Source organism: Mya arenaria, chromosome 3, assembly GCF_026914265.1.
Source record: "Mya arenaria isolate MELC-2E11 chromosome 3, ASM2691426v1".
Lineage (NCBI taxonomy): Eukaryota > Metazoa > Mollusca > Bivalvia > Myida > Myidae > Mya > Mya arenaria.
The window spans coordinates 85219052-85244560 of record NC_069124.1 but is presented as its reverse complement, the minus strand read 5'-3'; the positions used below and the strand labels follow the sequence as shown (position 1 = coordinate 85244560).

The window sequence follows — 25509 nt, the reverse complement described above, 5'->3', positions numbered from 1 at the left end:
ACCATAATATTAAATAATAACATGCCTGAATGACAGAATAAGTGATTCATTTTGTGAATTTCATTGTGAATATTTCACAAGAAACTGTTTAACACACAATATTTTCATTAGAATTTAATCATTCAGCCTGTACATTGATAAATAGTAGCTATGGTTCACCTTGATTTCAGACATTAGGCAATTAATTGCAAAGAAGGTGTTTTAGCTTTGTTCCATACTGAAGCCAGTGTACCTGTGCGTCCAATGCCTGCACTACAGTGTACAACAATAGGTGGGCCATTTGGGTGCCCTGACCAGCCGGGCTCCACAAACTTGAGGCTGTCTGCCTGGCATGCTCGCACACGCAACAGAAACTCCAGGAAGCCAGAGGCTGGCGGGATGCCGTAATCTGGCCAGCTTGTAAACTGCAGGTGCTTGATATTCCGCATTTCACCAGTCTGGAATGGTAAGTGGTTTTGAGGTTCAAATTACAGTTTTTACAATATCTGTGCTTATGTCATAGTGTCTATAAGCTTATCAGTGATGACATCTTATTAATAGTGGATTATTGAAAAATAAAGTGAATTATAAGATGATAAACTCACAGTTCGAAATATAGTTTCTCTGTTTCTGACATGTTTTCCCATTTCACATGTCAGTATGACATTGTAAAGCTAAAAGTGGTGTGGTTTTCCAATTTAATGTCAATTAAATATCATTTTTAACCACTTTACAAGCGCAATTAGCCAAGGAGATAAACTATGTGTTTTATTAAGCAAAGCCACTCATGAATTATAACTGTTGGTGCTCACTCGGTGAATTATAATGCTATCTTACATAGAAACAAACAATGGTACTCTATGTATTTTAAAGTTCACCATTCAAATACTCTACAAGTATGATTCCCTTGCAAGAGCATGTCATAAGCTGCAACTAGCACGAGTACAAGGTACCTGTCTGTTCTGTACACGGAGAGCTGTGATAGAGTACTCCCGGTTCTGCTCTGTACCGGTGTTTGTGACTACAAACTCGTCACACTGGACCTCTCCCTCCTCCTCAGCTGGCCAGTACTGTCCACACTTCACACGACCCTTCTCCTGTGTTCTGAAACACGCAACAACACATCAATAGTGATCTATACACTGATTCTCAATTCTACATTTTGAAGCTTTTTATTACGCTACTGAAGTATCAGAGGTGTTAACACATAAAGAAAACTAGATGCAGGTAATCTTATAGTCAGCAGTATTTTGGGATCAACATATTTTCATACATTGAATGTTTTTTTTTAATGTTTAACAGCATTTCATCTTCAATAGCTTATTAAAAAAAGCATGCTATGTAATATTTGGTAATTTAATGAACTTTTCTACAAAGAAATAACTAAATAAAGCTGCCACAGTATTGAGTTTTTTTAGTGGGCATTGAAGCTAAAAACTGGATTTCCTCAAATTGGATGTGTTGCCTTTTTGGAGCACCTGTCAGTGTCGAACCCAATTTAATACAACTTTAATATAAAAGCCACAACTTTGACCGGCTGACATCAACATTACAATAGGTCATCTACTGACCATGACCATTGTGAACACAAAGTTTGAGGACTCTACAACAAGTCATCACAAATTATAAATTGAACACATCTTTTTCTAGTAAAGATCATCACAACCTTGTCCTTTGACCTAAGGACCCCCACAATCAATAAGGGACATCTTATCACAATGACCATAGAGCACACAAAGTAAGAGGACTCCCAAACAGAATCTTCAAAGAACTCCATTGATTGGAAATCTGATTCCTAGACCTTAGAGCATAAAATCAAAATGGGGTCATCTGCTGACCATGACTAAAGTGCATACAATGTTTGAGGGCTCTACCCAGGTCTTTACATGTTACTGATTTGAAACAAGTCAGGCATGAACAGAAAAAAGGAAGCCTTTGTGTTTGCAATGCTTCGAACGTGACACAATAACTACCTGGTATAAGCATCCAGTGTGCTTCATTCATGAATGATTGTTAAAAATAAACTAGACAAATAAAACTTACTGAGATTTATGGCAGTGATATTCATGAAGTAATTTGGCACATGAATAAACTCTATTCATGATATCATGATATAATTTCAGTAAGTGTTTTCATTTTTATTTTATATCCAATACACTGCAAAACATAATGACCAGCTTGCAAATGAAACCAGTAAGTAAACATTTGTGCTGAACACATCTATGCAGTACACATGCACGCAATGTCTAAATGAAGCCTACCTGGTGGTCATCACTACAGTAACACAGTGGGAGAGCCACACCATGCGCCAGAAATCCCCAAACGTCTTTACAAACGGACCTGAAAATATATGTCACTCTGAATAACTGTGATTTAAAAAGACTTCTAAACCCAAGAAATTGTATGTAAATGTACATTTAATAAGAGAAAAAACTGATGTCAAAAATGGAACACGTACATAATGTCTTAGGAATACTGTAGTAATATCATTGAGTTACATGCATTGAAACCGATGGGTATGTAAAAACATCTAATGGCCAGACCAATTAAGGTTTTTAACTTTTAGTATGCCCTGATCTGAAGTGTGTTGATGTCTACAATTTTATGCAAGCTATTTGAACATACTTTAATTTTCACTTGAGAGATATCTATAATTGTTGGCATTCCAAAGTATATATATGCACTGATAACCTACCTTGTGTTGAGATGTATGCGTTCTTTTGCATGTAGCCATCCACATAGTTTGCGTTGATGTAGTCTGCTGATGGGTCCTTGTCATTCAAAGGCAAACCAAATCGGGAGTGGTCCAAACACAGAACATCCGAGTAGCGGTTCTTGGGAAGGTTGTGTTTGGCTCTGAAATAATGAAATGTTTCCATATAAATTTGGGTTTTAATTCTGATCATTGGGTTAGTTATTACAACACAAAATGTTTTTCAAATTAGAGTATCAAAACATTTCAGGCTTGCCATTTTTATTCCAGAAAGATGTGGTTGAAATTTTAAACATTTAAAATTCTTACTACTTTAGCAAGCAAAAGTGTCAATAGTGGTCAAGGGCAGATTTATCTTGTACTTGGTACCAATCTGAAGCTAAAAAATATTTTACATGATATGAAAAGTTCATGGGACCTTCACAGAAGACTTTGTTTTTATTAAAATATAGTCTATAACAGTGAAATCTTGATATTTCTGTCAATCAAACATAACACCTGTTTGCAGAATACTAGTAGGGTATAAAACATAAAACAAATATCAGGGTGTGTGGTTCTGCATTTAATTAAACTAATACGTTCTTTCACAAAATATGAGTATCATATGTACTATGTAAATAACCAAGCACTTCCCAGATCTGGATTCAGTGAAATTGACAAATTGTTATTTCACACAAAAACTAGTCTGTTTCATAAATCTGTGAATTCCTCATCCATTTAATGGTTTACCTTTCAAAAAGAATAATGCTTAACGCTAACTGTCTCAAGTTTGAGCAATTGATCACACTTTCCCGAAACTTTTATTATGTCATAAGAGAGGGGTAATAGTAGTTAACTGAATAATCACCAAAAAAAAGTCATCATGTGAAAGCCACATGACAACATGTAAATGTCAAATGACAAAAAGCAAAAAATTACGCTTACGTTTCAATATTCGCTAACATATACATAAATAAAGAAAAAAATAAATAATAAAAGCCACATATGTTCAGGAACAGTTTCAAAATCACCCATAGGGCTTTTGATTACTTACCATATATATGTAACTCTGGCCATGGTATTTGGTCAAATATGGTCAATAGTCCAACTTGGCCCTCAATTAAATGGCCATACATTAAATTTTCAAATATGATTAGGATTGGTGAAAAAAGGTTGCTTAGTGGTAACAATATTGGTGAATATTGGATTTATTTAATAAATCAAGGACAATAACTCTCAACCTTTGGTCAGATTTTGGCCTGCATGTGGATGCATGGTGGTTACAAGTTAATTGCGGACACCTTGCAACTTTGATCACTTTGTGGTAAGGTGAGCTAAAAATGAGTGACATTGAAGGATTGAATGAAGTTAACTTTTTGATACAGTGTAATTCAAAGGTAATTCAAACAGCACACCTCATGCTTTGTCATGTGATGATTTCTATTTACAGGTGTGGTATGTGAACATAGACTTATGTTCAAGGTTGACAGTTTCACGTGACGAAGGGGATATTTTAGTACAGTGTGCACTTGGGTGGAATCTAGCATGGGTACAGAGTGGACCACAACATGCAGCCTTGAAGGACTCAGTTCCGTTCTACAGATACTAGATAAATATCTGACATCTTCGAAATGGGACTTAAAAACCTTTTGAGAATACTCATAATTCTTTGTAAGGTTTTACAAAGCTTCATTGTTCTTGTGTATTAAAGAAACAATTCATAATAAAATGTTTTAAGAAAAGTAATTCTCAAACAAGAGACTCAGATGCATGTGCCAACACTGGACTTTGGCTATATCTCAGTTAATATATATGCGCATAAGTCTTCATGGCTTCAACAACTATACATACTCTATATTCTCTTATAAATCAAAAATGCTAAAATTGATTCCTAATTAACAGTTTTGAAAATAGCTTCCAGGAAAAACATGTTTTCATGTTATCTTTTGATACTAACATATTCTAGCCAAATTGTACTGCATGACAAGAAACAACAACAATTCCAAATGTCAATGACAGCATTCATACTCTTCCAGTTGAAGGATGGTTGGAGATCTATGGAACAAATGTAAACCAGTTCAATATGGAGGCATCGTACTGCAACATGGGAGAGAATATCACAGGAAAGGAAGGTGGGTTTGCACAATGTCATGTGTTAGTTTGTGCTTACTTATATGATGAGATTACAGACCCCTGTTTAGATGGTTCTTCAAGAGTTAAGAGAGCTGTTCTAAACTCAGGCACGGCAGTTGCTAGGACATGACCTTTTTTCACGTAACACTAACCAAATGAAGTATTTAACATTTTATATGCAAGAAGAAACTCAGTTGCATTTATACATAAACAACAAACTCTCAGTTTTCATGACGTTTTGTTTACAGGGGCAGCATTACCCGGGTACAGTCTGCTCCAGGCCCATGTGTTCATGAGCCCCGGCCTGACAGACATGAGGGGACATTTTGGAAAGCAAGGGCAGAGGTTACCTCCACTACTCTGTGACCTTGACCCCAGCTCACACAATGTTTTGTCATGGATACAGGAGCAACTGAAAATCTCCATTAGGGCTCATGTTCAGCATGGCAGAAGCCACCCAGAGTTTCAAAAGTACATCCCAAATTTCAACTTGAACTGCAGTACTCAGGACCTGTCAATGGTTGGATTTGAACAGTTGGCAGGAATTGGTCAACACCTGAGAAGGGCCTACTTAGATAGAATAGCCCATAAGGCGCTGAAAGCCTGGCACTCCTCAGTGTATTTAGAGAGTGTGATATCCAGGCCGGCGTTCCACAGTGTCCTAGGGCTGGTCCAAGGACTGCTGCCCATGCAGCAGACACACAAACTCAAGATCCGCACAGCTACATACAACTTCTGCAACACACATGAGATGAACCTCTCAACGTGTGTCTGTGAGGAACTGTTTCAAACAGCCCCGTTCATATCACAGGCATTAAACACTGGCAGGTATGCCTTTAAACATTCTTCACCTGACAAGGGAGCAATAGAATCTTTTTACAATATTTCCCTACAGACTGAAGTATCCACTTTACAGCTGGTGAAACTCATCTTGCAATACAAATGTGCAAATGTATCAGTGAACTGTGATAGTTCTATTTGCTCAATATTTAAGGAAAATAATATTGGTGTTGTTCTTAACCTGGCAAAACAACACACAGAACGTTTTTTAGAGAACCCAATCTATCCAAATGTTGCCAAGCTGAGTACATATCCCTACCTCCAGAGAATGGTTTCCAGGGCTTCCAGGATACAGAATCAGTCTATGTTTGTAACCATGGGCAACCAGCACTTCCTGCACTACCTCGTAACCAGTCTTGGGGTCCACTCACACAGCATACTGCCCCTGGCTTCCAGGTATGCTCAATCAGTTTGTTATGCAGCTTATCTATTTCATTAGTCAATAATTAACCAGCAAATGAAGTATGTGCTGAATTGTATGGTTCTGGCTTGTGATTAAATGAAATCTGCTGAAATAATCTTATTTCTGATGTCTTATGGCAATATAGACTAAAAGACTCTTTGTTGTAAATCCTGAACTTAAATTTCATTTAAATTAGCAACCAACACGTGGAATTTTTAAAGCAAAAAGTTCATTTGAAGTTTTATTTGATTGCAGGTTGGTAATAGAAATTTACAAGAAGAATGATGGGAAGCTATTAGGAAGTCCGCTGTTCTTTAAGGTGCTAATGAACGGGAAGGATGTGACCCCTGACATCCCAGAGTGCCTGCCACACCACCGCCAGACCTCCCTCTGTAGCCTTCATATTCTTGTCTCCATGGTGACACACACCAGGGAACATTATCTCGCACGTTGTAGTAGATAGCAAATTAGCTCCACACCCCGGACATCCAATAGTGCCTGCCACACCACTGCTGTACCTCCTTCTGTAGCCTTCATATCCTAGTCTCAATGGTGACAAATACAAGGGGACATTATCTCGCACGTTGCGGTAGATAGCTCCAGGACAGACATCCCAGAGTGCCTGCCACACCAGCCCTCATATCCTTGTCTCCATGGTGACACACACCAGGGGACATTATCTCGCACATTGTAGTAGATAGCTCCACACCCCGGACATCCAATAGTGCCTGCACACCACTGCTGTACCTCCTTCTGTAGCCTTCATATCCTAGTCTCGATGGTGACAAATACCAGGGGAAATTATCTCGCACATTGCAGTAGATAGCTCCAGGACAGACATCCCAGAGTGCCCAATTTTTAATAAAATGTTTTACTATTTGATATCATAATTGAAAAAAAATAAAAAAAATGTAAAAACAAATCAGGTCGGAGACCAGGTTTGAACTGGTGTCGTCAAAATTGCAGTCCAGTGTTGTATCCACTGTGCTACGAAGGCTTACCCTAAATGGTTGGAATATTTAAGCTATATACCTAACTTGGTAATATCACATGATAACATCAACTAGCCAATCACGCATAAGGAAAAACTACTACTAGGTAGACATACCTAGTAATCAGGGCTTCTAAAAACCGGCAATTTTCCGGTCTGGACCGATTTTGACCAAGCCAGACCAATTTCAGTTTCAAAAAGTGTTGAAAAAATCAGTCTGAAATGTTCTCATTTTTTTTATAATTTCGGTCCTAAACGATTAAGTCAGTAAAAACTGTAGAAATTTTACTACACAATCATTCTTGGGTCATTCAAAATTACCACTAATAAAAGTGTCCTAGTTACGGTACCATCAGACAGATGCGACCAGCTGCTTTTTCCGCTATGCTGAACACTCGATATCTGTTAATTAACAAATAATGAGCTTGCAGCTATCCTGATTAGGTGTAAATTGTTAATCCGGGAAAGCATTAAAATTCCGAATTAATTAACCTAGTCCTATAGGATACCAACAGCGACACCCCTGATTAAATACAGAGTCTGAAAGCTGAGAACGCTGCTAGCGTCATTTTAATACACTGTAATGAAAAATTCACTGCGATATCAAACTTAAAGCTAGAAGTACCGATAATAAACCTAGATATACATGATTATTGAAGATTATTACTTGAATGTTGACCCACTGTAATAGCATTAAGCAAATAAATCATAATACTGTTTCACTTTTTGTCGTCTGACCGCTTCACATCGGCCGCAGTTAATTACATTTGCAGCCCTCTTACGAAGTGTCACATCACGAAAAAATATTGACAGAATGTACATCCCTAAAATGAGTGACATTTCTATTTAATAGGACTTTTTCGAACAGGTCTTTTTTCTTGGAGGGGGGGGGGGGGGGGGGCATTTTGTTTGGATGGGAGGGGTTGTCGCTTGGTCCGGACCGATTGAGGTTTCAAACTTTTCGAAGCCCTGCTAGTAATCTTTATTAATGGAAAAATACGAAAAAACTGCGAAAAAAAAATTAATTGTAAACTATGTGGTACTTCAGTGAGTAAGATTCAATGCATTTTACACATCGATACCAAGTCAGTTTTCGACAATTTTTTTCTTTTTTCTCGCTGTTTCATCATACGGAGTAATTTGGCAACTGTTTAATATAACGAACTTCTCTAAACCATATAATAATTCCATTTGATTGCAAAGATTTTTCCTAATTATTTTTTTCAACATTATTGAACCGATGGAAAAAGTCCTTGATAGACATTCTAGAAATAATCACACTTTTGTGCACCATTTATTGAACTGAGGTGATGGTGTAGTTTCTATTTTGATAATGGGTTCAATACAATGACATCTCCGCACGTCATGATATGGTTAAAAAGTCTAGACACCTTACCAATTTATTTGATCAATTTGAAATATCAGTAAATGATATAATTAAATCCAAATTACAAAATGTAACAGACCATTTAATTTCACTGTACTATGGAGTGATATTTATTTTTTATAAAAAAGGTTTATTGGTGCAATAAAGTGCACCTCTCTAGTAAAAGAAATCTATAGAAAAACAACAATAATGTATGATCAATAGGAGCTTTGAGATATATGTGTTCATGGATTAATATTTCAGGGCTTTTTCTGCCCAATTTGGGAAAAAGACCCTAGACATTTTGGGAAATTTTGCGTCGTGAAAATGCCGAAATTGGGAAATTTTACATTTAAAAGAAAAAGCTGTCTAGTCTCCAGCGAATTAGGAAATGGTTTTATATTAGTTTATTTCCCTTTAAAATACCCAAAATGGCTGAAATATCAATCCTTGGGTGTAAATATCTATTGCAATAAATCGATCATGACAGATAATATTTTATAAAGATATCTGAATGTGATGAAAATGAATGATTTCCGAATTCAATTATCAAAAAAACTTAACATCACATAATTGATATGATGTTGAAAATGATCCAGTACATGTAAAAAGACTTTCTAAACAAAAAAAAACAATTTTTTTTTTTATTTTGATTGGGATTTTTTTCTGAAAATTGGGAAAAATATCTTATATTTTGCTTTGGGAATGGGTCAGATAGTCGGACCCGTGGGTACTAGAGAAAAAGCGCTGTATTTACACCTCAACTTCCATTCCTTACATTAACAGCCTTTTAGTACTATGCTATTAAATTGTTATTATTCTTCCCTCTTATGCTAACATCATATATTTGTGTCATCTGGTTTTAAACAATTTTGTTTAGTTATCATGTAAGTAATCATTGCCACGAGTGAGACTATAATTAGATTTTTGAGGCAAGGGACACAACTCTTTCAATTTCTTAGCTGATTTTGATATACTTGATTCCCATTTACAGCAGAACAGTTATGGAATAGTATGTATTTTTTTATTAAAAGGGATATGGATTTACATACTCCATGCCATCAGGTTAGGGGTGATTTACTGTGTATAAAATGAAGATTTTTTCGACCATGAATCAAAATATTTTGTGAATATGTACTTTGGAAGATGCTGAGGTTCGAACCAAACATATTTCAAGCTAAGTTTGAAGAAACTACAGCCAAACCTTGCAACGTTATTGTTAAACAAGTAAAGTCGTTGAATTGATATTCTCCGCCTGATTGGGCTAAGTCAAGGAATGGAATCAATTGTTGGTGGAATATATATATATGAGTTTGAGTTTGATTTCAACTGTTTGAAATAAAAAAATATTGTATATAATGTAGCATTTAGAATTGACCAAGAACCCTTGTTTATGACTCTTAGTTACCCAGTTCAAAACTAATATAAGATTTAATCAAGGCAAACATTCTGATTAAGCTTCATGAAGATTGGTCCAGATATATTGCAAAAAATATAGCCTCTAGTGTCCACAAGGTTTTTTCAAGATTTGACCCAGTGACCTCATTTTTGACCCCTCATGACGTACTAGTTTCAAACTGTTCAAGATTTCATCGAGGCAAACATTCTGATTAAGTTTCATGATAATTAAAGCAGAGGTATTGCCTCTAGAGTGTTCCCAAGATTTCTGTAAGATATGACCTGGTGACCTAGTTTTTGACCCCATGTGACCAATTTTAAAACTCTTGTAAGATTTCATTAAGGCAAACATTCTGACCAAATTTGAACATAACTGACTATTCAATACCAATGTTTGGTTCGAGACACAATTTTTCAAAGATTTCACCTACTGACCTGGTTTCTGACCCCATGTGACCAAGTTTCGAACTATTCAACAACAATCAAGGAAAACAGTCTGATAACGTTTCATGAATATCAGATTGTCTCTAGTGTGTTCCCAATATTTTTTTTAAGTTTTGATCTATTGACCTTGTTTTTGACCCATATGACCCACTTTTAAAATGCAGTCCAAATTTAACCCAAGAGAACTTTCTGACCATGTTTGAACAAAATCCGACCAATCACCTCCATAAAATAGTTTCGGACAAGATTTTTGAAAGATTTGACCTAGTGACCTAATTTTTATCACATGTGACCCAGTTTAAAAAACATGTCCAAGAGTTCATCAAGGAAAACATTCTGATCAAGTTTCATGAATAATAGACCATACATAATGCTTCTAATGTGTTTCAAAGTTTTTTCGAAGATTCAACCTAGTGACCTAGTTTTTGACCCCATGTGCCCCACTTTTACAAGCGGTCCATATTTAATCAAGGGTACATCATGAACAAGTTTGAACATAATCCAACCAATCATTTCCATTCGGACAAAAAATTTCTAAGATTTGACCTAGTGACCTAATTTTCAATCATGTCGAGATTTGATCAAGGGGAACATTCTGACCAAGTTTGAACATTTTCTGATCAATGTCTACCAAGATATGGTACTGGACGGATGGGCGGACGGACGGACAGAAGGACGGACAATGCCAAACAATATCCCCCTCCTGAAACCATCGATTCAGCAGGGGATAAAAACTGTCAAATCTATTCGGATTTACATACACAACCAGTAGAAGTAAGTCTCAGTCACCAATACTGTTTCAAATAGATCTAGATGGGTTTACTAAAGCAACAATTATACAAAGTCAAGCAATAGAACAGAATCAGTAATTTTTTGTGAACCTAAACTAAGTAAGGGCAAATCCTTACCCTGTTATATTGATTATACCCAAATTCGCTACACCTGTGTACACTTACTTAGAGATGTTAAATGTTCCCGCTGGGGGTTCCCGTCTGATTTCTGCATACTCCTCGTGGAGGCCCTTCTTGCCAAGCGACCGTATGTGCTGTGCCAAGGCCTCTACCGTCATACCCCCATCCTCTGGGCCGTGGATGGACTCTGAGCTCGAGTCAGGCATCAGTCGCTTCTTACAAGGCTCTGGAGGAGGAGTGCCAGGGCTTGAGTTTTGGCCAATGGAGTGAGGATCATTCAAGTCTCCAGATTTTCTAATTGAATTCACTGCATTTTGATTGTCAAATTCTCGCCTTCGTTTAATATTCCCTCTGTTATCATCTTTTTCAAAATTAACCTCTTTTTCGACACCATTCATATCAATAAGCTCATCCTTTTCATGCTCTTCGTTGGTTTGTTTTTCTGAAACACTTTCCTTCGAATCATCTGAGTCAGGGATTCCTTCAACATGCACAAAGTCTGACTCACTTGAGTCCAATCCACTGAAGGTGGAGTGGCGCTTGCGGGACACAAAGTACGAGTCTATGATGCCTGGGTCACATGACTGGTGGATGGCCGCACAAACCTGCAGCCACAGGCTGTTGTTCACAGCCAGATTACCACCAAACTTTTGGGGCAGTGAGTCGAGCGGGATGTGCTCCAGCAGCTGGCTCTGTGTCACAGTAAATACCTGCAGGGAGAGAATCCTTCAAAGTCATATATGTTTATCAATATGCAATATGGACTTATTTTTACAGGCTGATAAATTTTACGTACTGCATTTATCTAAATAACATAGAGTCATTCAAAAGCCAACGCAAAGAGAATTAGTTCATCATTAGCATTATTTTATGAAATTTTAAATGATTTTTTTTTAACACTGTTGTGCATAGAAAGATTTTAGCTGCTGACCCACTGCTAAGTAAAACTATTAAACTGTTATTTTATGGTTATTCGGTTTAGGTCACAAGCCCATTGGCCTTAGGCAACAGTTCAGATGTCATCCTCGACAACAAGGGACATGTTATGACTATCACCCAAATCACCATGAAATAAATATTGTATAACTTGATAAAAAGTTCAAATAAACAAAACGGAAATAAAAGTTTTATTACTTGATCAAAATTTTATTTGAACAAAGAGTTAAATCAATACAAAAAATATAATGACATGGCATATGAAAATACAATCCGTAAGTTCCAATAATGTCATAGTGCGATGGTGAAACGGTTCATACTGTTGACTGGGGAATAGTTCAATCCAATTTATAAAACAAATATCTTATAAAATGTATTGTCCTGAACTAAAATGTATCAATATTTAGATAATCAGGTTGCCTTACCCTGTCCCTGAGCTTTTCCCTGACAAAGAGTCTAAGGATTTTGAAGGGTGCCTTGAACCAGAGCGGTGCCGTCACAATGAGAACCTTCTTTAGCCTGGCTGGGTACGCACCCTGGGGAGACATCTCAATGTTTAATACCATACTTTTAAATGCTTAGCATAAAAGGGAGAAGTTGTGAAAAAGAAGAGATATAAATTTGTTGGCCACAGATTCTCAAATCTTAACATGTTAATATTAAAGATTGTGATTTCAAAGACAACAACCAAGATTAAAAGAATAATTATTGTAATATAGGGACACATTGGAAATATTATTCAAAGTTAGATTGTCCAGAATGAAGACTTTTATTAGCAATCTTATTAATCCAATAGATCTATTGATTTAAATCCAAGGAAATATTACCTTGAGCATGTTAAGAATTTTGATACTCAAGTCGTAGTCAAAGTTACTGTACTTTGAGCCTGACATATCATAGACGAAAACAAGGCCGTACCGCTGGGTCTCTTCACTGAAATACACAAAACTAACATGACAATCAGAGGGTGTCACAATCAGAGGGTGTCACAATTGTCATGATGGCCAAGGTTCAAGTTCAACCTTGCACCATAAATAGATAATTCAGTGGTGACAAAGCTAACCAGCTGCTTGTTTGTCAAGCAAATATCAAATTAAATCTAAATGTAAACATTCACTTTGTTATTAAGGATACAACATTTAAAACTTGCAATCTGCTCTTGCCTGTATGAGAGGTAATTACAATTTAAAGGTCCATAATGTTTGAACAATTTATTTTGCAAGAACTTCCATGGATAGTTTCATGGCCATTGTCAAAACCGACAGCCTGTTATTAGCCGTCAACTCATTGTAAAAGAAACCAAAAAAAACCCCAGAGCTCCTACAGATAAATGTAAAAATCTTACTTAAATCGCTTACAAATGAGTTGATTTTTATCATGGCAAAAAAGTGTCATTAAACACCTATAACAGTAAAGGTAGGTTCACATACAGGCTAACAACTATGGTTAGCTTCAAATTTCTTTAATTAATGTCACACATCATAGTAAGAACATCTGGATTTAGAAAACAAATGATGTAAACACTACGATTTTGAGGCAGCCAGTCATATAAAAAAATGTATAACAATAATTAAAGAACATTGGAAGTGTATGTGAATAAAAAAAAATGCACAAGATTATGCATAAAAGTGCTAAGTCTACTGTAGTCAAATGAATGGAATTCAGAAAAGTGCCTTAGCCATAGACAAGGACACCAGGGTACAGTCGCCTGTAGCTGGTAAATATAGTCAACAGTTGACACATAGGCATTCAATCTAAACATCATCATGTGGGTCGTTTCAGTTACACAAGTGACATAGATCAATAAGTCATTTGATCAGAAGTGAGGAATAAAATCCATGAGATGTTCTTACATGACTCATTTTTTAGTGCAGCTGTCAGAAATTCTCATTTTACAAGAAATGACATACCCGGTACTTTACTCGGAAATACATATGAAGATAGGCATTGATTTTTATTATGAACACAAGGAATATAACATAAATTTATGATGTTTCATGTTCAGAAATAAGGAAGGTTAGTATAAAGACCTTGTCACAGCTGTATGAGACTGAGTCAGTGATGAAATAGGATTAATTTTCTTCCTGTAAACCACAAATCACATGCATAAGATGGGCAGACCTGTACATTACAATGGCATGACAGCTTTGTATACTGAATTCAAATTAACTCTGCCCTGGTAAAATACCAGCCCTAAATCAGGGCTTTTTCTGCCCATTTTGGGAAAAAGACCCTAGACATTTTGGGAAAATTTGTGTCATGAATATGTCGAAATTGGAAAATTTTAAAGTTTAAAGAACAAGCTTTTCAGTCTCCAGAGAATGAGGAAATTTTTAATATTACATTCTTTTCCTTTTCAAAAGACCCAAAACAGCTGATGTGTAGTCCACACCATAACTGACCATCCAACAGTTGCATCCAGGGTATATAGATGTAGTATACAGAACTACTGACCTTCCAAGAGTGGCGTCCAGGATGTATATGTATAGATGTAGTCCACTGAACTACTGAACTACTGACCTTCCCACAGTGGCATACAGTATGTATATGTATATAATTCATGTAGTCCACACCACTACTGACCGTCCCAGAGTGGCGTCCCGGATGTGTATGTATATATGTAGTCCACACCACTACTGACCGTCCCAGATCGGCGTCCAGGATGTGTATGTATAGATGTAGTCCACACCACTACTGACCCTCCCAGAGTGGCATCCAAGATGTGTATGTTAAGATATAGTGCACACCACTACTGACCTTCCCAGAGTGGCATCCAGGATGTATATGTATAGATGTAGTCCACACCACTACTGACCTTCCCAGAGTGGCGTCCAGGATGTATATGTATAGATGTAGTCCACACCACTACTGACCTTCCCAGAGTGGCGTCCAGGATGTATATGTATAGATGTAGTCCATACCACTACTGACCTTCCCAGAGTGGCGTCCAGGATGTATATGTATAGATGTAGTCCACACCACTACTGACCTTCCCAGAGTGGCGTCCAGTATGTATATGTATAGATGTAGTCCACACCACTACTGACCTTCCCAGAGTGGCGTCCAGGATGTATATGTATAGATGTAGTCCACACCACTACTGACCTTCCCAGAGTGGCGTCCAGTATGTATATGTATAGATGTAGTCCACACCACTACTGACCTTCCCAGAGTGGCGTCCAGGATGTTTATGTAAAGATGTAGTCCACTGAACTACTGTTTTTCCAAGAGTGGCTTCCAGTACAGACAATGCGAATGTTTCTAAGCAAAATGTTCAGAGTTATTTTTTACTATTATATCATGATTATTCAGCGTGTTAATCCGTGTATCACTATTTGTTAACCCTGTTTCGACATGTTTCCGTAAAAGCCGATAAAACGTGTAAGGTTCCGATTCAGCTCGTACGCTAATACTTTAATTTAAAGACGAATTAAAAGAGTAAGATCTAGCTGTTCCATAGATAGACGAACCAGAAATGAGTTTTTTGGGAGGCAAGGGAAGAAAAAAATTATGACATAAGATCCGAATATTGATTTTCTTTTTACATGATGTTTAGCTTCTTTTTTGTTATTTATTATAGTAGGACACATCTAACCAAGAAGATCTAAACCGGTTATAATGGGGAATTACAAAACTTTCAGTGTTTACCTGTCACAATGTCCTGTGAAGAAGAAAAAGTTTTCGCGTTGTATGCCAGTATGTATATGTAAAGATGTAGTCCACTGAACTACTGATCTTCCCAGAGTTGCCTCAAGGATGTATATGTAAAGATTAAGTGCACACCACTACTTACCTTCCCAGAGTGGCGTCCAGTATGAGTATGTATTCTACAACACTACTGACCTTCCCCAAGAGGCGTCCAGTATGAGTATGTATTCTACACCACTACTTACCTTCCCAGAGTGGCGTCCAGTATGAGTATGTATTCTACAACACTACTGACCTTCCCCAAGAGGCGTCCAGTATGAGTATGTATTCTACACCACTACTTACCTTCCCAGAGTGGCGTCCAGTATGAGTATGTATTCTACAACACTACTGACCTTCCCCAAGAGGCGTCCAGGATGTGTATGTAAAGATAAAGTCCACTGAACTACTGACCTTTCTAAAGCAGCATCCAGGATGTAGATGAGAGCCTTGAGAACGGACTGGTGTGTTGTGTCTGGAGGGAAGTGGAGCCTTGCAGTGAACAGCGCAATCCCCGCCCCATGACTGTCACGCCCGCTCTGTAATTAACCATGTACCACTCAAGACAATGTTACAAATAATGAGTATCTTTCACCAACATTTATATAAAATTATATTATACATAGTGTCTTTTACCTATATTTATAAATATCCTGTTATACATTGAGAAAATACTACACAGCATGGTGAAATAAAAAAACCAACAGTGATTACTATAATTTGTTATTTTATTTCTCCATGCTTTTTTTAAATATTGTATGCTTATGGATTTACCTGTACTTGTTTATACACCTGTAGCCAATTGTTTCAAACTGTTTATCTTACTGATTAGGTCAAATTTAGCCAAACTGTTCAATATTGATTGGCAATATTTATCCAAAATATACTATTTATCAATCAAATCACTGAAATATGCAATCAAGCCTGAAATAACCTGTGGACTTCTTAGTTTCATACAACTGGCCACAGGTAAATTAACACACAGTCCAAATTCTTTAGTTATTCATAAAACAGCTATATACACTCATTCAAAGGACAGGATTTTTCCTTGATTTACGATAATGAGTAACTTATAGAGCATTTAAAACAGGAGGTGGTGTCAAGTGGTAAGTGTCCGCCATTCAAGAAGTCTAAGGTTTGATTCCTGGAATTGGCGCTTTCTCTTTGTCTTAGTAATATTTCATACTAGACATCAGTTTTGCTGTCTATGCATGCAACAGAAGCAAGTTGTGGCAAGTGTTGTTGTATACCAGAATGGTGAATTTGCCTGTTCTCAGTTCTCGCTGGAAGGACAGATCTTTCACATCAACGTCCTGCAGGTTCTCCTTATCTCGCATCTCCTACAACAAAGTAAATGTGGTGAAATTGGGATAAATCAAGGCGCATAACTCCTCAATGAATTTGACTACTTGTCTAGTTATTTAACTAGTCTGAGATTCTTAAAGGATTAATACTTTAATGGACCATTCATAGGGAAAGTTCAGTAAGATTAGGTTTCCTTCTATATTTAGATGTAAATGCACAAGGTCCATGATAATAATTATTCCAAACTTTGCGAAGCACTGAAAAAATATATTATTTGAAAGTAATTGGCAATAAGGTGTGACCATTGATAATAAAAGATATCTGGATAATTCAGCTATAAAGTCTTCAAATAAAGCAGTGATGCATGAAATACAGCTAATGCAAGAGACTGTCCTCCTTCCTGGTAACAACATTGGGGTTGGCCTTTAAAGCTGCACTCTCACAGATTTACCGTTTTTACAACTTTTTTATTTTTTGTCTGGGAAAGAGCAAATTTTTGCGAAAATGTCTGCAAACCAACGATAAAAAAATGCTGACAAAAGATCAGACCGCAGATTTTCATATTTCCGTTCGAAAAATAATGTTTTATGGATTAAACCGTTACTAACGGTTTAAGAAAAATGCATAAAACTTCAATTTTTATAATTAAATGTAAAAATCTGCGATCTAATTTTTTGACAGCAGTCTTATAACTGGTTTTCATGCATTTTCGAAAAAAAATGCCTCGTTCCAAAGACAAAAAATAAAAAAAGTTATCAAAACATTAAATCTGTGAGAGTGCAGCTTTAAATGTACATGCATAAGATTTACATGGTCCACTGTTAATTTTTTCACCATTTTTACTGCAGTTCATGCTATTTGATGTATATGTCTTGAATATCTTTTGTATCATGTCAAAACATGCGCAAACTTTTGATAAAGTTAATCTGATCATTAATGGATGACACCAATGTTACAAAAGCCATTTCTACATAATTTTTTATATTAGATTTTACCTCATGTGAATGGTATAAATCCACAGCTCTATGGAAGTCAAATTTCCTGGCCATAAGAAACTTGACGGCCGTGTTCCGTGGGATAGGAGGCTTACTCTCATGTTCTCTGTAGGTGTTCACCTTCTGTAAAAATGTTATAATTTGCTGAAAAAGAAAAAATGAGAAAAGGAATTATTTATTTGATATTTAATCACGGAAACTTGATCAAACATTTTTTCACTTTTAAAGATTTTTTTTACACTTTTTCTAAATGTTTATTGTGACAATATGAGCCATACTTATGAATTTTAAGTAACAAAATTGTACTACAAAATGTATTAAGATATCTGCTATTTACGACTTAAATCAAATAAGATCTTGAAACAGCTCCCAAAAGTTAATCAAGGGTCATAACTCAACAATAATTTGAGTCTGAGTGAATCATGACATCTGTGACATACTCTTGACAGTTCGATGAAAAAAGTTCTGCCATTAAACATACTCTATTCCATTGTTTGCCATTTTTATTTTCTGTATAAAAACTGAAAAAAAAAGGTGCACTATGATTCTCTGTGTGTATGCCAGTACACTGCAGTTCCAGCGCCTTGCGTTTTGATTAAATAGCAGAACTCATTATAATGCGATGCACAACCGGTCCTGAATTTTTTTATTGTCTTCATATACGCTGGTATGGTGAATTCCTAGAATTGCCGAGGTATCCCTGTGACCTTATGCAATCCCTAAATGATATTCTTTTTATTTTTAAACCTGGTTTCCTTCCTGGTAACATTCTTGATACATTTATATAGCATGACTTGTCGAAACAAAGAATTCGAAAGTCACAATATGTTAGTTGTCAAATCGGATGGCCCCTGGATGTTTCCATACTATGAACAGAAAATGCATTTCAATGGTGATTCAAACTCATTCACCTAGGACACAATCTAATGACAAAAGGTGTTCCACTTTTGGTAAAAATAGGAAGTTATAGCACCACTAGATTGATCATTTCACATGATATTTGAGTCATTTTAGAAAAACCAGTCCTTTCAGCTTTATGATCTAGAGGATTATTGTTTGCTTCAGTGTAAGATTGTGATATGTTTCACTGAACAAAATTATATTTTACCAGTGGCAAAGCCAGGAGTGAAATATTTACTTTTGGTGTTTACGTGGTGAAATATATTGCAATCTTACACTGAAACAAACAATTTCTTTTCTTGCATGTCTACAATTGATGTTTTAAGTCTTTTAATTACACCACAATTTATATGCACACATAACATCATATGCAGTTGGCATCGCTAAAATTGTGTCCCAGCCCTGCGCGCACTGACGTTTGAGAGTAGGCTTTAATTTCAAAGCAGTGAAACATCAATTTCGTTTCACTGATAAATCTCTAAAACCATGGGAAAGCATATACATTACAGAACAATTAATGGTACTTTTAAGTTTTAGATGAAAGAAGTACAGCAAAATAAAATTACCTACAATTAATATATATCCATTAGGACAGGGTATTTTCTTCTATCTAATCTATTTTTGATCCTGATATGATGAAATAAAGAAAATAAACATTATTTCCTCAATATTAATCCATATAAAAAATCATAAAAAATATTTGAATGGAAAGTTTGCTAAATTTCTATAGCATTGGGGTGCTAAGACATGGTATCGATATTGTGACAAGCCCTGGTATCAGTGATACTTTACTTCAATTTTATCATTGTACTATTATAAGAAAATAATAGATTTAAAACAAATTAAATTTTTTGAATCTTATCTTTTTTGTCGATTGTTAAAATTTAGATGACAAGCATATAAGATGCAAAGTAGTGTTTCTTGGATGGTTGTCAAAAAGATGATCAATACACACAATACTGTTTGTACAGGTGAGTCTTATTGTTCCTTATTTGTCAAAATGATGACAAATACACAAAACCATTTGTACATCTTGTTTTTTTGACTGATTTAATGGGAATTTCAATACAAATGCTACTACGGGAAACAAAAAGAAAAATTAAGACATCTCCTTATTATATATGTACATTTTTAGTGGATACCTAAATGGTAGAGATGATAATCATGTGTTTGATATATATAGTATATTGTGTTAACTGAAATCATAAACAAGGCTTTACTAATGAGGGCCATTCATGGTTTAAAGAATTTGGTACAAAAATCTGATTGCTGACTTTGATACTGTCATACTGTGATCTGTCAAGTGCTGTGCTTTGCATTAGGATTCATTTCTTGTATGTTTGTTTTCCTGGAGAAATTAAGATGTACATGTGGTATTAACAGGGCTTTTTCTGTCCATTTTGGGAAAAAGACCCTAGACATTTTGGGAAATTTTGCGTCGTGAAAATGAGGAAATTGGGAAATTTTACAGTGAAAAGAAAGAGCTGTCTAGTCTCCTGTGAATTAGGAAATGATTTAATATTAGTTTATTTTCCCTTTAAAAGACCCACAATGGCTGAAATATCAATCCTTGGGGTGTAAATATCTATTGCAATAAATCATGACAGATAATATTTCATATCTCTGAATGTGATGAAAATCAATGATTTCTGAGTTCAATTACCAAAAAAACTTCACATCACATAATTTATTAGGATGTTGAAAATGAACCAGTACAGATAAAAAGAATTTCTACCAAAAAAATAAAAAAAAAATTATTTTTTTTAATTCGGGATTTTTTTCTGAAGAAAAATATCTTATATTTTGCTTAGGGAATGGGTCCGATAGTCGGACCCGTGGGTACTATAGAAAAAGCCCTGGTTTATAAGATAAAGTATAAAATAATAAATTCTAATGTGGCCATAACATTTTATTACTGAAATTATGTGCATTTGAACATATTTTTTTTGTGATTTTAATTTCCTTAGGCCTAAAAAAAAAATACATTTGGTTCGGGTTACCCGACCCTACCTACGGAATAGGCGCCGACCCTACCGTTTTTATAGTCAGTTTGAAAAAAAATAATGAAAAACTAAAAAAAAAAAAAAAAAAAAAAAAAATCCGTTTTTTTTAATTGCTTTTCAATATGTAGTTTAAACCTTAAACGCTTATACAGAAGATAGCTTTAACACCATTCTCCAATGATGAAAATGATATTCTTATATAAAGCCTAATAAAAAAAAATAAATAAAAAAAAGCCTACCTACCCTACCTATTTTTGAAAAGGATGTAACCCTAACCAAACAATTTTTGTTTTTAGGCCTTATTGTTTCATATATTTTGTAAAACATCCAACAGGCTAAATGCAGATGCACAAAATGTCCTCATAATGAATAAGAAGTTAATCATTTATTAACTAAACATAATATATATATATACTGAAAAGGAAGTTGTTCTAATAAACTAGAGACTGTGAATTATGACTTATGAAAAAGCACTTGTCTTCCCCATTGTGTGGTCGTATCTGAGAAATAATCAATGATGGACATGAAATTTGTCATTTTGGTCTGGAGATGAACCTGACCCTGAAGTTTGCTGTTTACACTCGTATTCAATAGTGAACATCTACTGCACAAGATCAGTGATCCTATGAATATTAACAAGATCTGTCACAGAGACAGCGGGCTCGATTATTCCGCCGCTTTTTAATGTAAAGATTGAAAAGTTTTGGCGAAACATGCATGGACCACTGTTAATTTAGATTTCAATGCAATACATGATGTGCTGAGATATTAACATAAATGTGGTTACATGGAAAATTTTAACCAGAATTTTGAAGTCTAATAATAAAGCGCCATTATTTGCAAAATACAGTTATCTAACTTGGTTATTGAATTACGTTGGGTGGTTGAATACCATTGTATAAAGTCTCTACGCAATACATCAAGTAGCTGCTGAGATATTATCCTATGTGTGCTAACATGCAAGACCTTAACCAGAATTTCTAAGTCTTAGAATAAAGGTGCAAAAATGATATAATATGAAAGATAGAATTACCTTACTTGATTAAAGAAGAAGGTTAAATGGTTGAGAGCCTGTGCGTAAAGTTTCAATGCAATACATCATGTATTCCCTGAGGTATTGACCTAAAGTGGTTATATGCAAACCCTTAACCAGAATTTCTAAGTCGAATAATAAAGGCCTATTATTTGCATTAATGCAAACTAGAGTTATCTAACTTGGTTAATTAAGTAGGTGGGATGGTTGAGTACCGTTGTATCAAGTCTCAATGCAATACCTCAAGTAGTTGCTGAGATATTAACATATGTGTGCTTGCACACAAAACCTTAACCAGAATTTCAAAGTCAAATAATAAAGGGCAATTAATGCAAACTAGAGTTTTCTAACTTGATTAATTAAGTAGGTTGGATGGTTGAGTACCATTGTATAAAGTCTCAATGCAATACCTGAAGTAGTTGCTGAGATATTAACCTATGTGTGCTTGCACGCAAAACCTTAACCAAGGTGTGACACTAATGCCGACGTTTGGGTGAGTAGTATAGCTCTCCATATTCTTTGAATAGTCGAGCTAAAAATTAATGTAAAAGATGGATGCATCATTTTGTTTTACAGTACTTATCTCAAAATCAATAGGGTTCATCTTCTAGTCATGACCAACTGGGGGCAAGCTTCCTTTAGTTATTGAGCCTAAAACATTTTTTAGCTTAATGTCACCAATGCTACCTTGATCTTTGACCTACTGATCTCAAAATCAATAGGGGTCATCTACTTGTCATGACCAACTTGCATACCAAGTATAGTCAAGGTTCTGGGTCCAAGCATCCTATAGTTATTGAGCAGAAACAAAGTGTGACATACAGACTGACTGACGAATGGGCCAAATCAATATATCCCCATGAATAGGGGAGACATTATAATAAGCTAACGTGGGTATTACAAATAACTCAAATATTGAAAGTTGACTTTATATAACCTAAAAAGAGAACATATTGCGTGGATGATGGAGGGGTTACTCTAGTCCACCTAAATGGCCGTCAACGAGTCTTTTGACAATTTTTTTACTATGGCAGACTCGTGACGTCCACCATTCCAGCAAAAAGTAGCAAGCGGTCCTTGCGCAGAGAATTTTGAAATTATCTGCTTATAAATTCAAATTACTACGAAAATATTATTGCCTACTATTAAATACATATTTAGTTATGTCAGTATGCCCAAAAACATGTTAAGTCATCATAAAACACTTACAAGTGTCGATTGTTTATCAAGTTTCCCGATATTGATAAATCTGGGGAAAAGCTGACTGGTTGTGTACATGTATAACAGTATTCGTGATCCATAATATATTAATGTGAAAATAACAACTGATGACAAATTAAATCCAGTTCCGATCACTGTCGGAAAAAAATTGAACAACTTTGTCATTATTATTTAACATCAATGCATATTAAAAATTGAACAACTTTGTCATTATTATTTAACATCAATGCATATTATTAAAGTATATTATTTCGCCCGTTGATAAGCGGTAGTGAGTTGTAGCGTTTCAGGGATACATAAGAAATGTCAAAATAATAAACAAGTATCCCAGATCGCTCATTATTGTAGCTAGGGGTTACTCGTGTACCATCCGAACCGCTGTTCCAATGATCAATACTCTCAGATGGTATTTTCCAATGCCAACATCAAATTAGGTGTAATATAACCCCTAAACCAAAATGCTTTATATTGTTTGAAGCCTTGAAGGGCTATTTTTTCTGCAATTGGGATTTCTTTAACAGGACAACATTGATATAAGAATTTAAACAGAGTAGCTTTAATTTGATTATATTAAGTGTCATCATACTAGTCAATTCAGTCGGCAGGAACAAGGTTTGGTTGATTTGACAATCCCTTCAAAAATCGTAAGTAGCATTTCCTGTTGCAGCAACATTGCAAAACACAAGGATGAACAAATGTGTTCCAAATTAGTGTTAATGTATATGATGATAAATACCTTCTCTTCCTCCGATTTAAATTGTGAGGATTCCATCCTCGTTTAAATTGAACATCAAATTTAACGATTATATTTTTCTTCGTTCATTATCATCAACTCCGGAAATGCGAACGAATTACGGGCTATGTCGCAAAATGTTTTTTCGTACCCTTTGATGTCGACCATTCGATTCGTACCACTCATGAAATTCATTTCAAACGTTTCAGTATAAAGCTTTAAACGTGGTTAAGTGATCTTTAAACAAATACTGTTGAAGTAATAATGAAAATTACTTATTAATTAATTAATTAAAAATAATTTCACGAGGAGGTTGATGGTCGTTGGAGGTCCTTTTCAATGGCCTTAATTAATAGTGTAACGTGCGACGTGAAACATAGGCCAACAGATCCCTTCAGTGAGCATGCTCGACCCACAGGAATTTGACTCAGTGTTAGGTCTAAAATGATATATTAAAGTCATTTTATGACCAAAAACTGACAAAAAACAGCAATTTCGGACAAAGACCTGGTCACTTATACTATCAATCTTTAGACAAAACACTGAGTCAAATTCCTGTGGCCCGGCCCAGAAGGGGTCCCTTGGTTTTTTTTATACACTAAATTATCTATTCACACAGAGCCCGGGCTTTGCTAATTTGCAAATTACCAACCAAGTTAACCACCGGGGATGAGCAAAAAAAGTCACGTGACCACAAATGCAAACGCCAGTAGTATTTTGGCTCGATTGATCGTCAATCAAGGTAAGTTTCTTATCGATATGTTTGTTATACGCGAGAGTTCGTTCAAATGACATAGCGCAAAAAAGAATGCATTGTTTTGTCTTTCGATCGGTGTATTGGTCACCATTCATGTCTGCATAGTTTTCGAGAACACTTCGATACAAATTGTGTCCATGAATGCAAACGCACGTAGGTAATGTTAAAATGTCACATATAAAGATAAATTGCCACATTTTTTCAATTGTTTTGACTATCAGTTGTTCAATAATGGCTTTTATTTGTTTTATGAATGTTTTGTGCGATGCAATTTGTACAAACAAATGCATTTTCTAAAGTATTTAAATTTGGCAAACGCACGTTGGCATTTTCATAAGGCAAACGTACGTAGTCTACCTAAAATGACAAACGCACGTAGGCATCTTACATAATAATATCGTATATGTAGAAAGCTTTTAAAACTTTTTATTCTTTCTATATCCATAACTATTGCTGTAAGATTTTTGAATTTATATTTAATTATTATTATGACCATAATTAATTAAGCATTATTAATGCTTACGGTCATATGCATAAGGGAAAGTGAAACGCTTTATGTCGTTTTACTTAGCTAGATAAGCCATCTTTTAAGATTTTAATAAGCGTTTGTTTGCACGAGACGTATTTTTTATGAAAATGCCTTTACAGATGATATTCTTCTAACAAACTACAATTTGTGTAATATATTTTGCGAAGTAAATCAAGTGGCGCTTAATTAATGAATGACAGTGTCTGTTTCAGTGATGTCATTTGTTTGCCACGTTTGTGGGAATGCGTTGAAA

General features: G+C 35.5%; 2 protein-coding genes across 2 annotated transcripts in view; one reads left to right on the top strand and one right to left on the bottom strand.

Annotated features, from left to right (window-relative positions):
* The window catches only part of LOC128227748 (tyrosine-protein phosphatase non-receptor type 9-like), a 28521-nt gene extending 4429 nt beyond the window's left edge, over nucleotides 1-24092 (bottom strand). The window contains exons 1-11 of the mRNA XM_052938557.1: nucleotides 23974-24092; nucleotides 18081-18224; nucleotides 17031-17120; nucleotides 16195-16319; nucleotides 12921-13026; nucleotides 12519-12629; nucleotides 11203-11867; nucleotides 2675-2835; nucleotides 2241-2319; nucleotides 933-1083; nucleotides 233-437 (exon numbers count right to left, since the gene is read on the bottom strand). Coding sequence (XP_052794517.1) covers nucleotides 233-437; nucleotides 933-1083; nucleotides 2241-2319; nucleotides 2675-2835; nucleotides 11203-11867; nucleotides 12519-12629; nucleotides 12921-13026; nucleotides 16195-16319; nucleotides 17031-17120; nucleotides 18081-18224; nucleotides 23974-24009 — 1873 coding nt within the window. The 5' untranslated portion in view covers nucleotides 24010-24092. The remainder of the gene's footprint in view (nucleotides 1-232; nucleotides 438-932; nucleotides 1084-2240; nucleotides 2320-2674; nucleotides 2836-11202; nucleotides 11868-12518; nucleotides 12630-12920; nucleotides 13027-16194; nucleotides 16320-17030; nucleotides 17121-18080; nucleotides 18225-23973) is intronic.
* On the top strand, nucleotides 3720-7814 carry LOC128227749 (2-phosphoxylose phosphatase 1-like). The gene is made up of 4 exons (XM_052938558.1): nucleotides 3720-4342; nucleotides 4708-4803; nucleotides 5053-6040; nucleotides 6303-7814. The coding sequence occupies exons 1-4, from the start codon at nucleotides 4303-4305 to the stop codon at nucleotides 6508-6510; spliced, it is 1332 nt and encodes a 443-aa protein (XP_052794518.1). The 5' UTR covers nucleotides 3720-4302; the 3' UTR covers nucleotides 6511-7814.
* Nucleotides 24093-25509: the final 1417 nt, after the last annotated feature.

What these genes read in the sequence shown, in the direction of transcription:
- LOC128227749 (XM_052938558.1), top strand. Translation starts at nt 4,303, where the DNA reads ATGGGACTTAAAAACCTTTTGAGAATACTCATAATTCTTT. An exon ending in GAGAATACTCATAATTCTTT is followed by an intron (nt 4,343 to 4,707) that starts GTAAGGTTTTAC and finishes ATACTCTTCCAG; the next exon opens with TTGAAGGATGGTTGGAGATC. An exon ending in GAATATCACAGGAAAGGAAG is followed by an intron (nt 4,804 to 5,052) that starts GTGGGTTTGCAC and finishes TTTTGTTTACAG; the next exon opens with GGGCAGCATTACCCGGGTAC.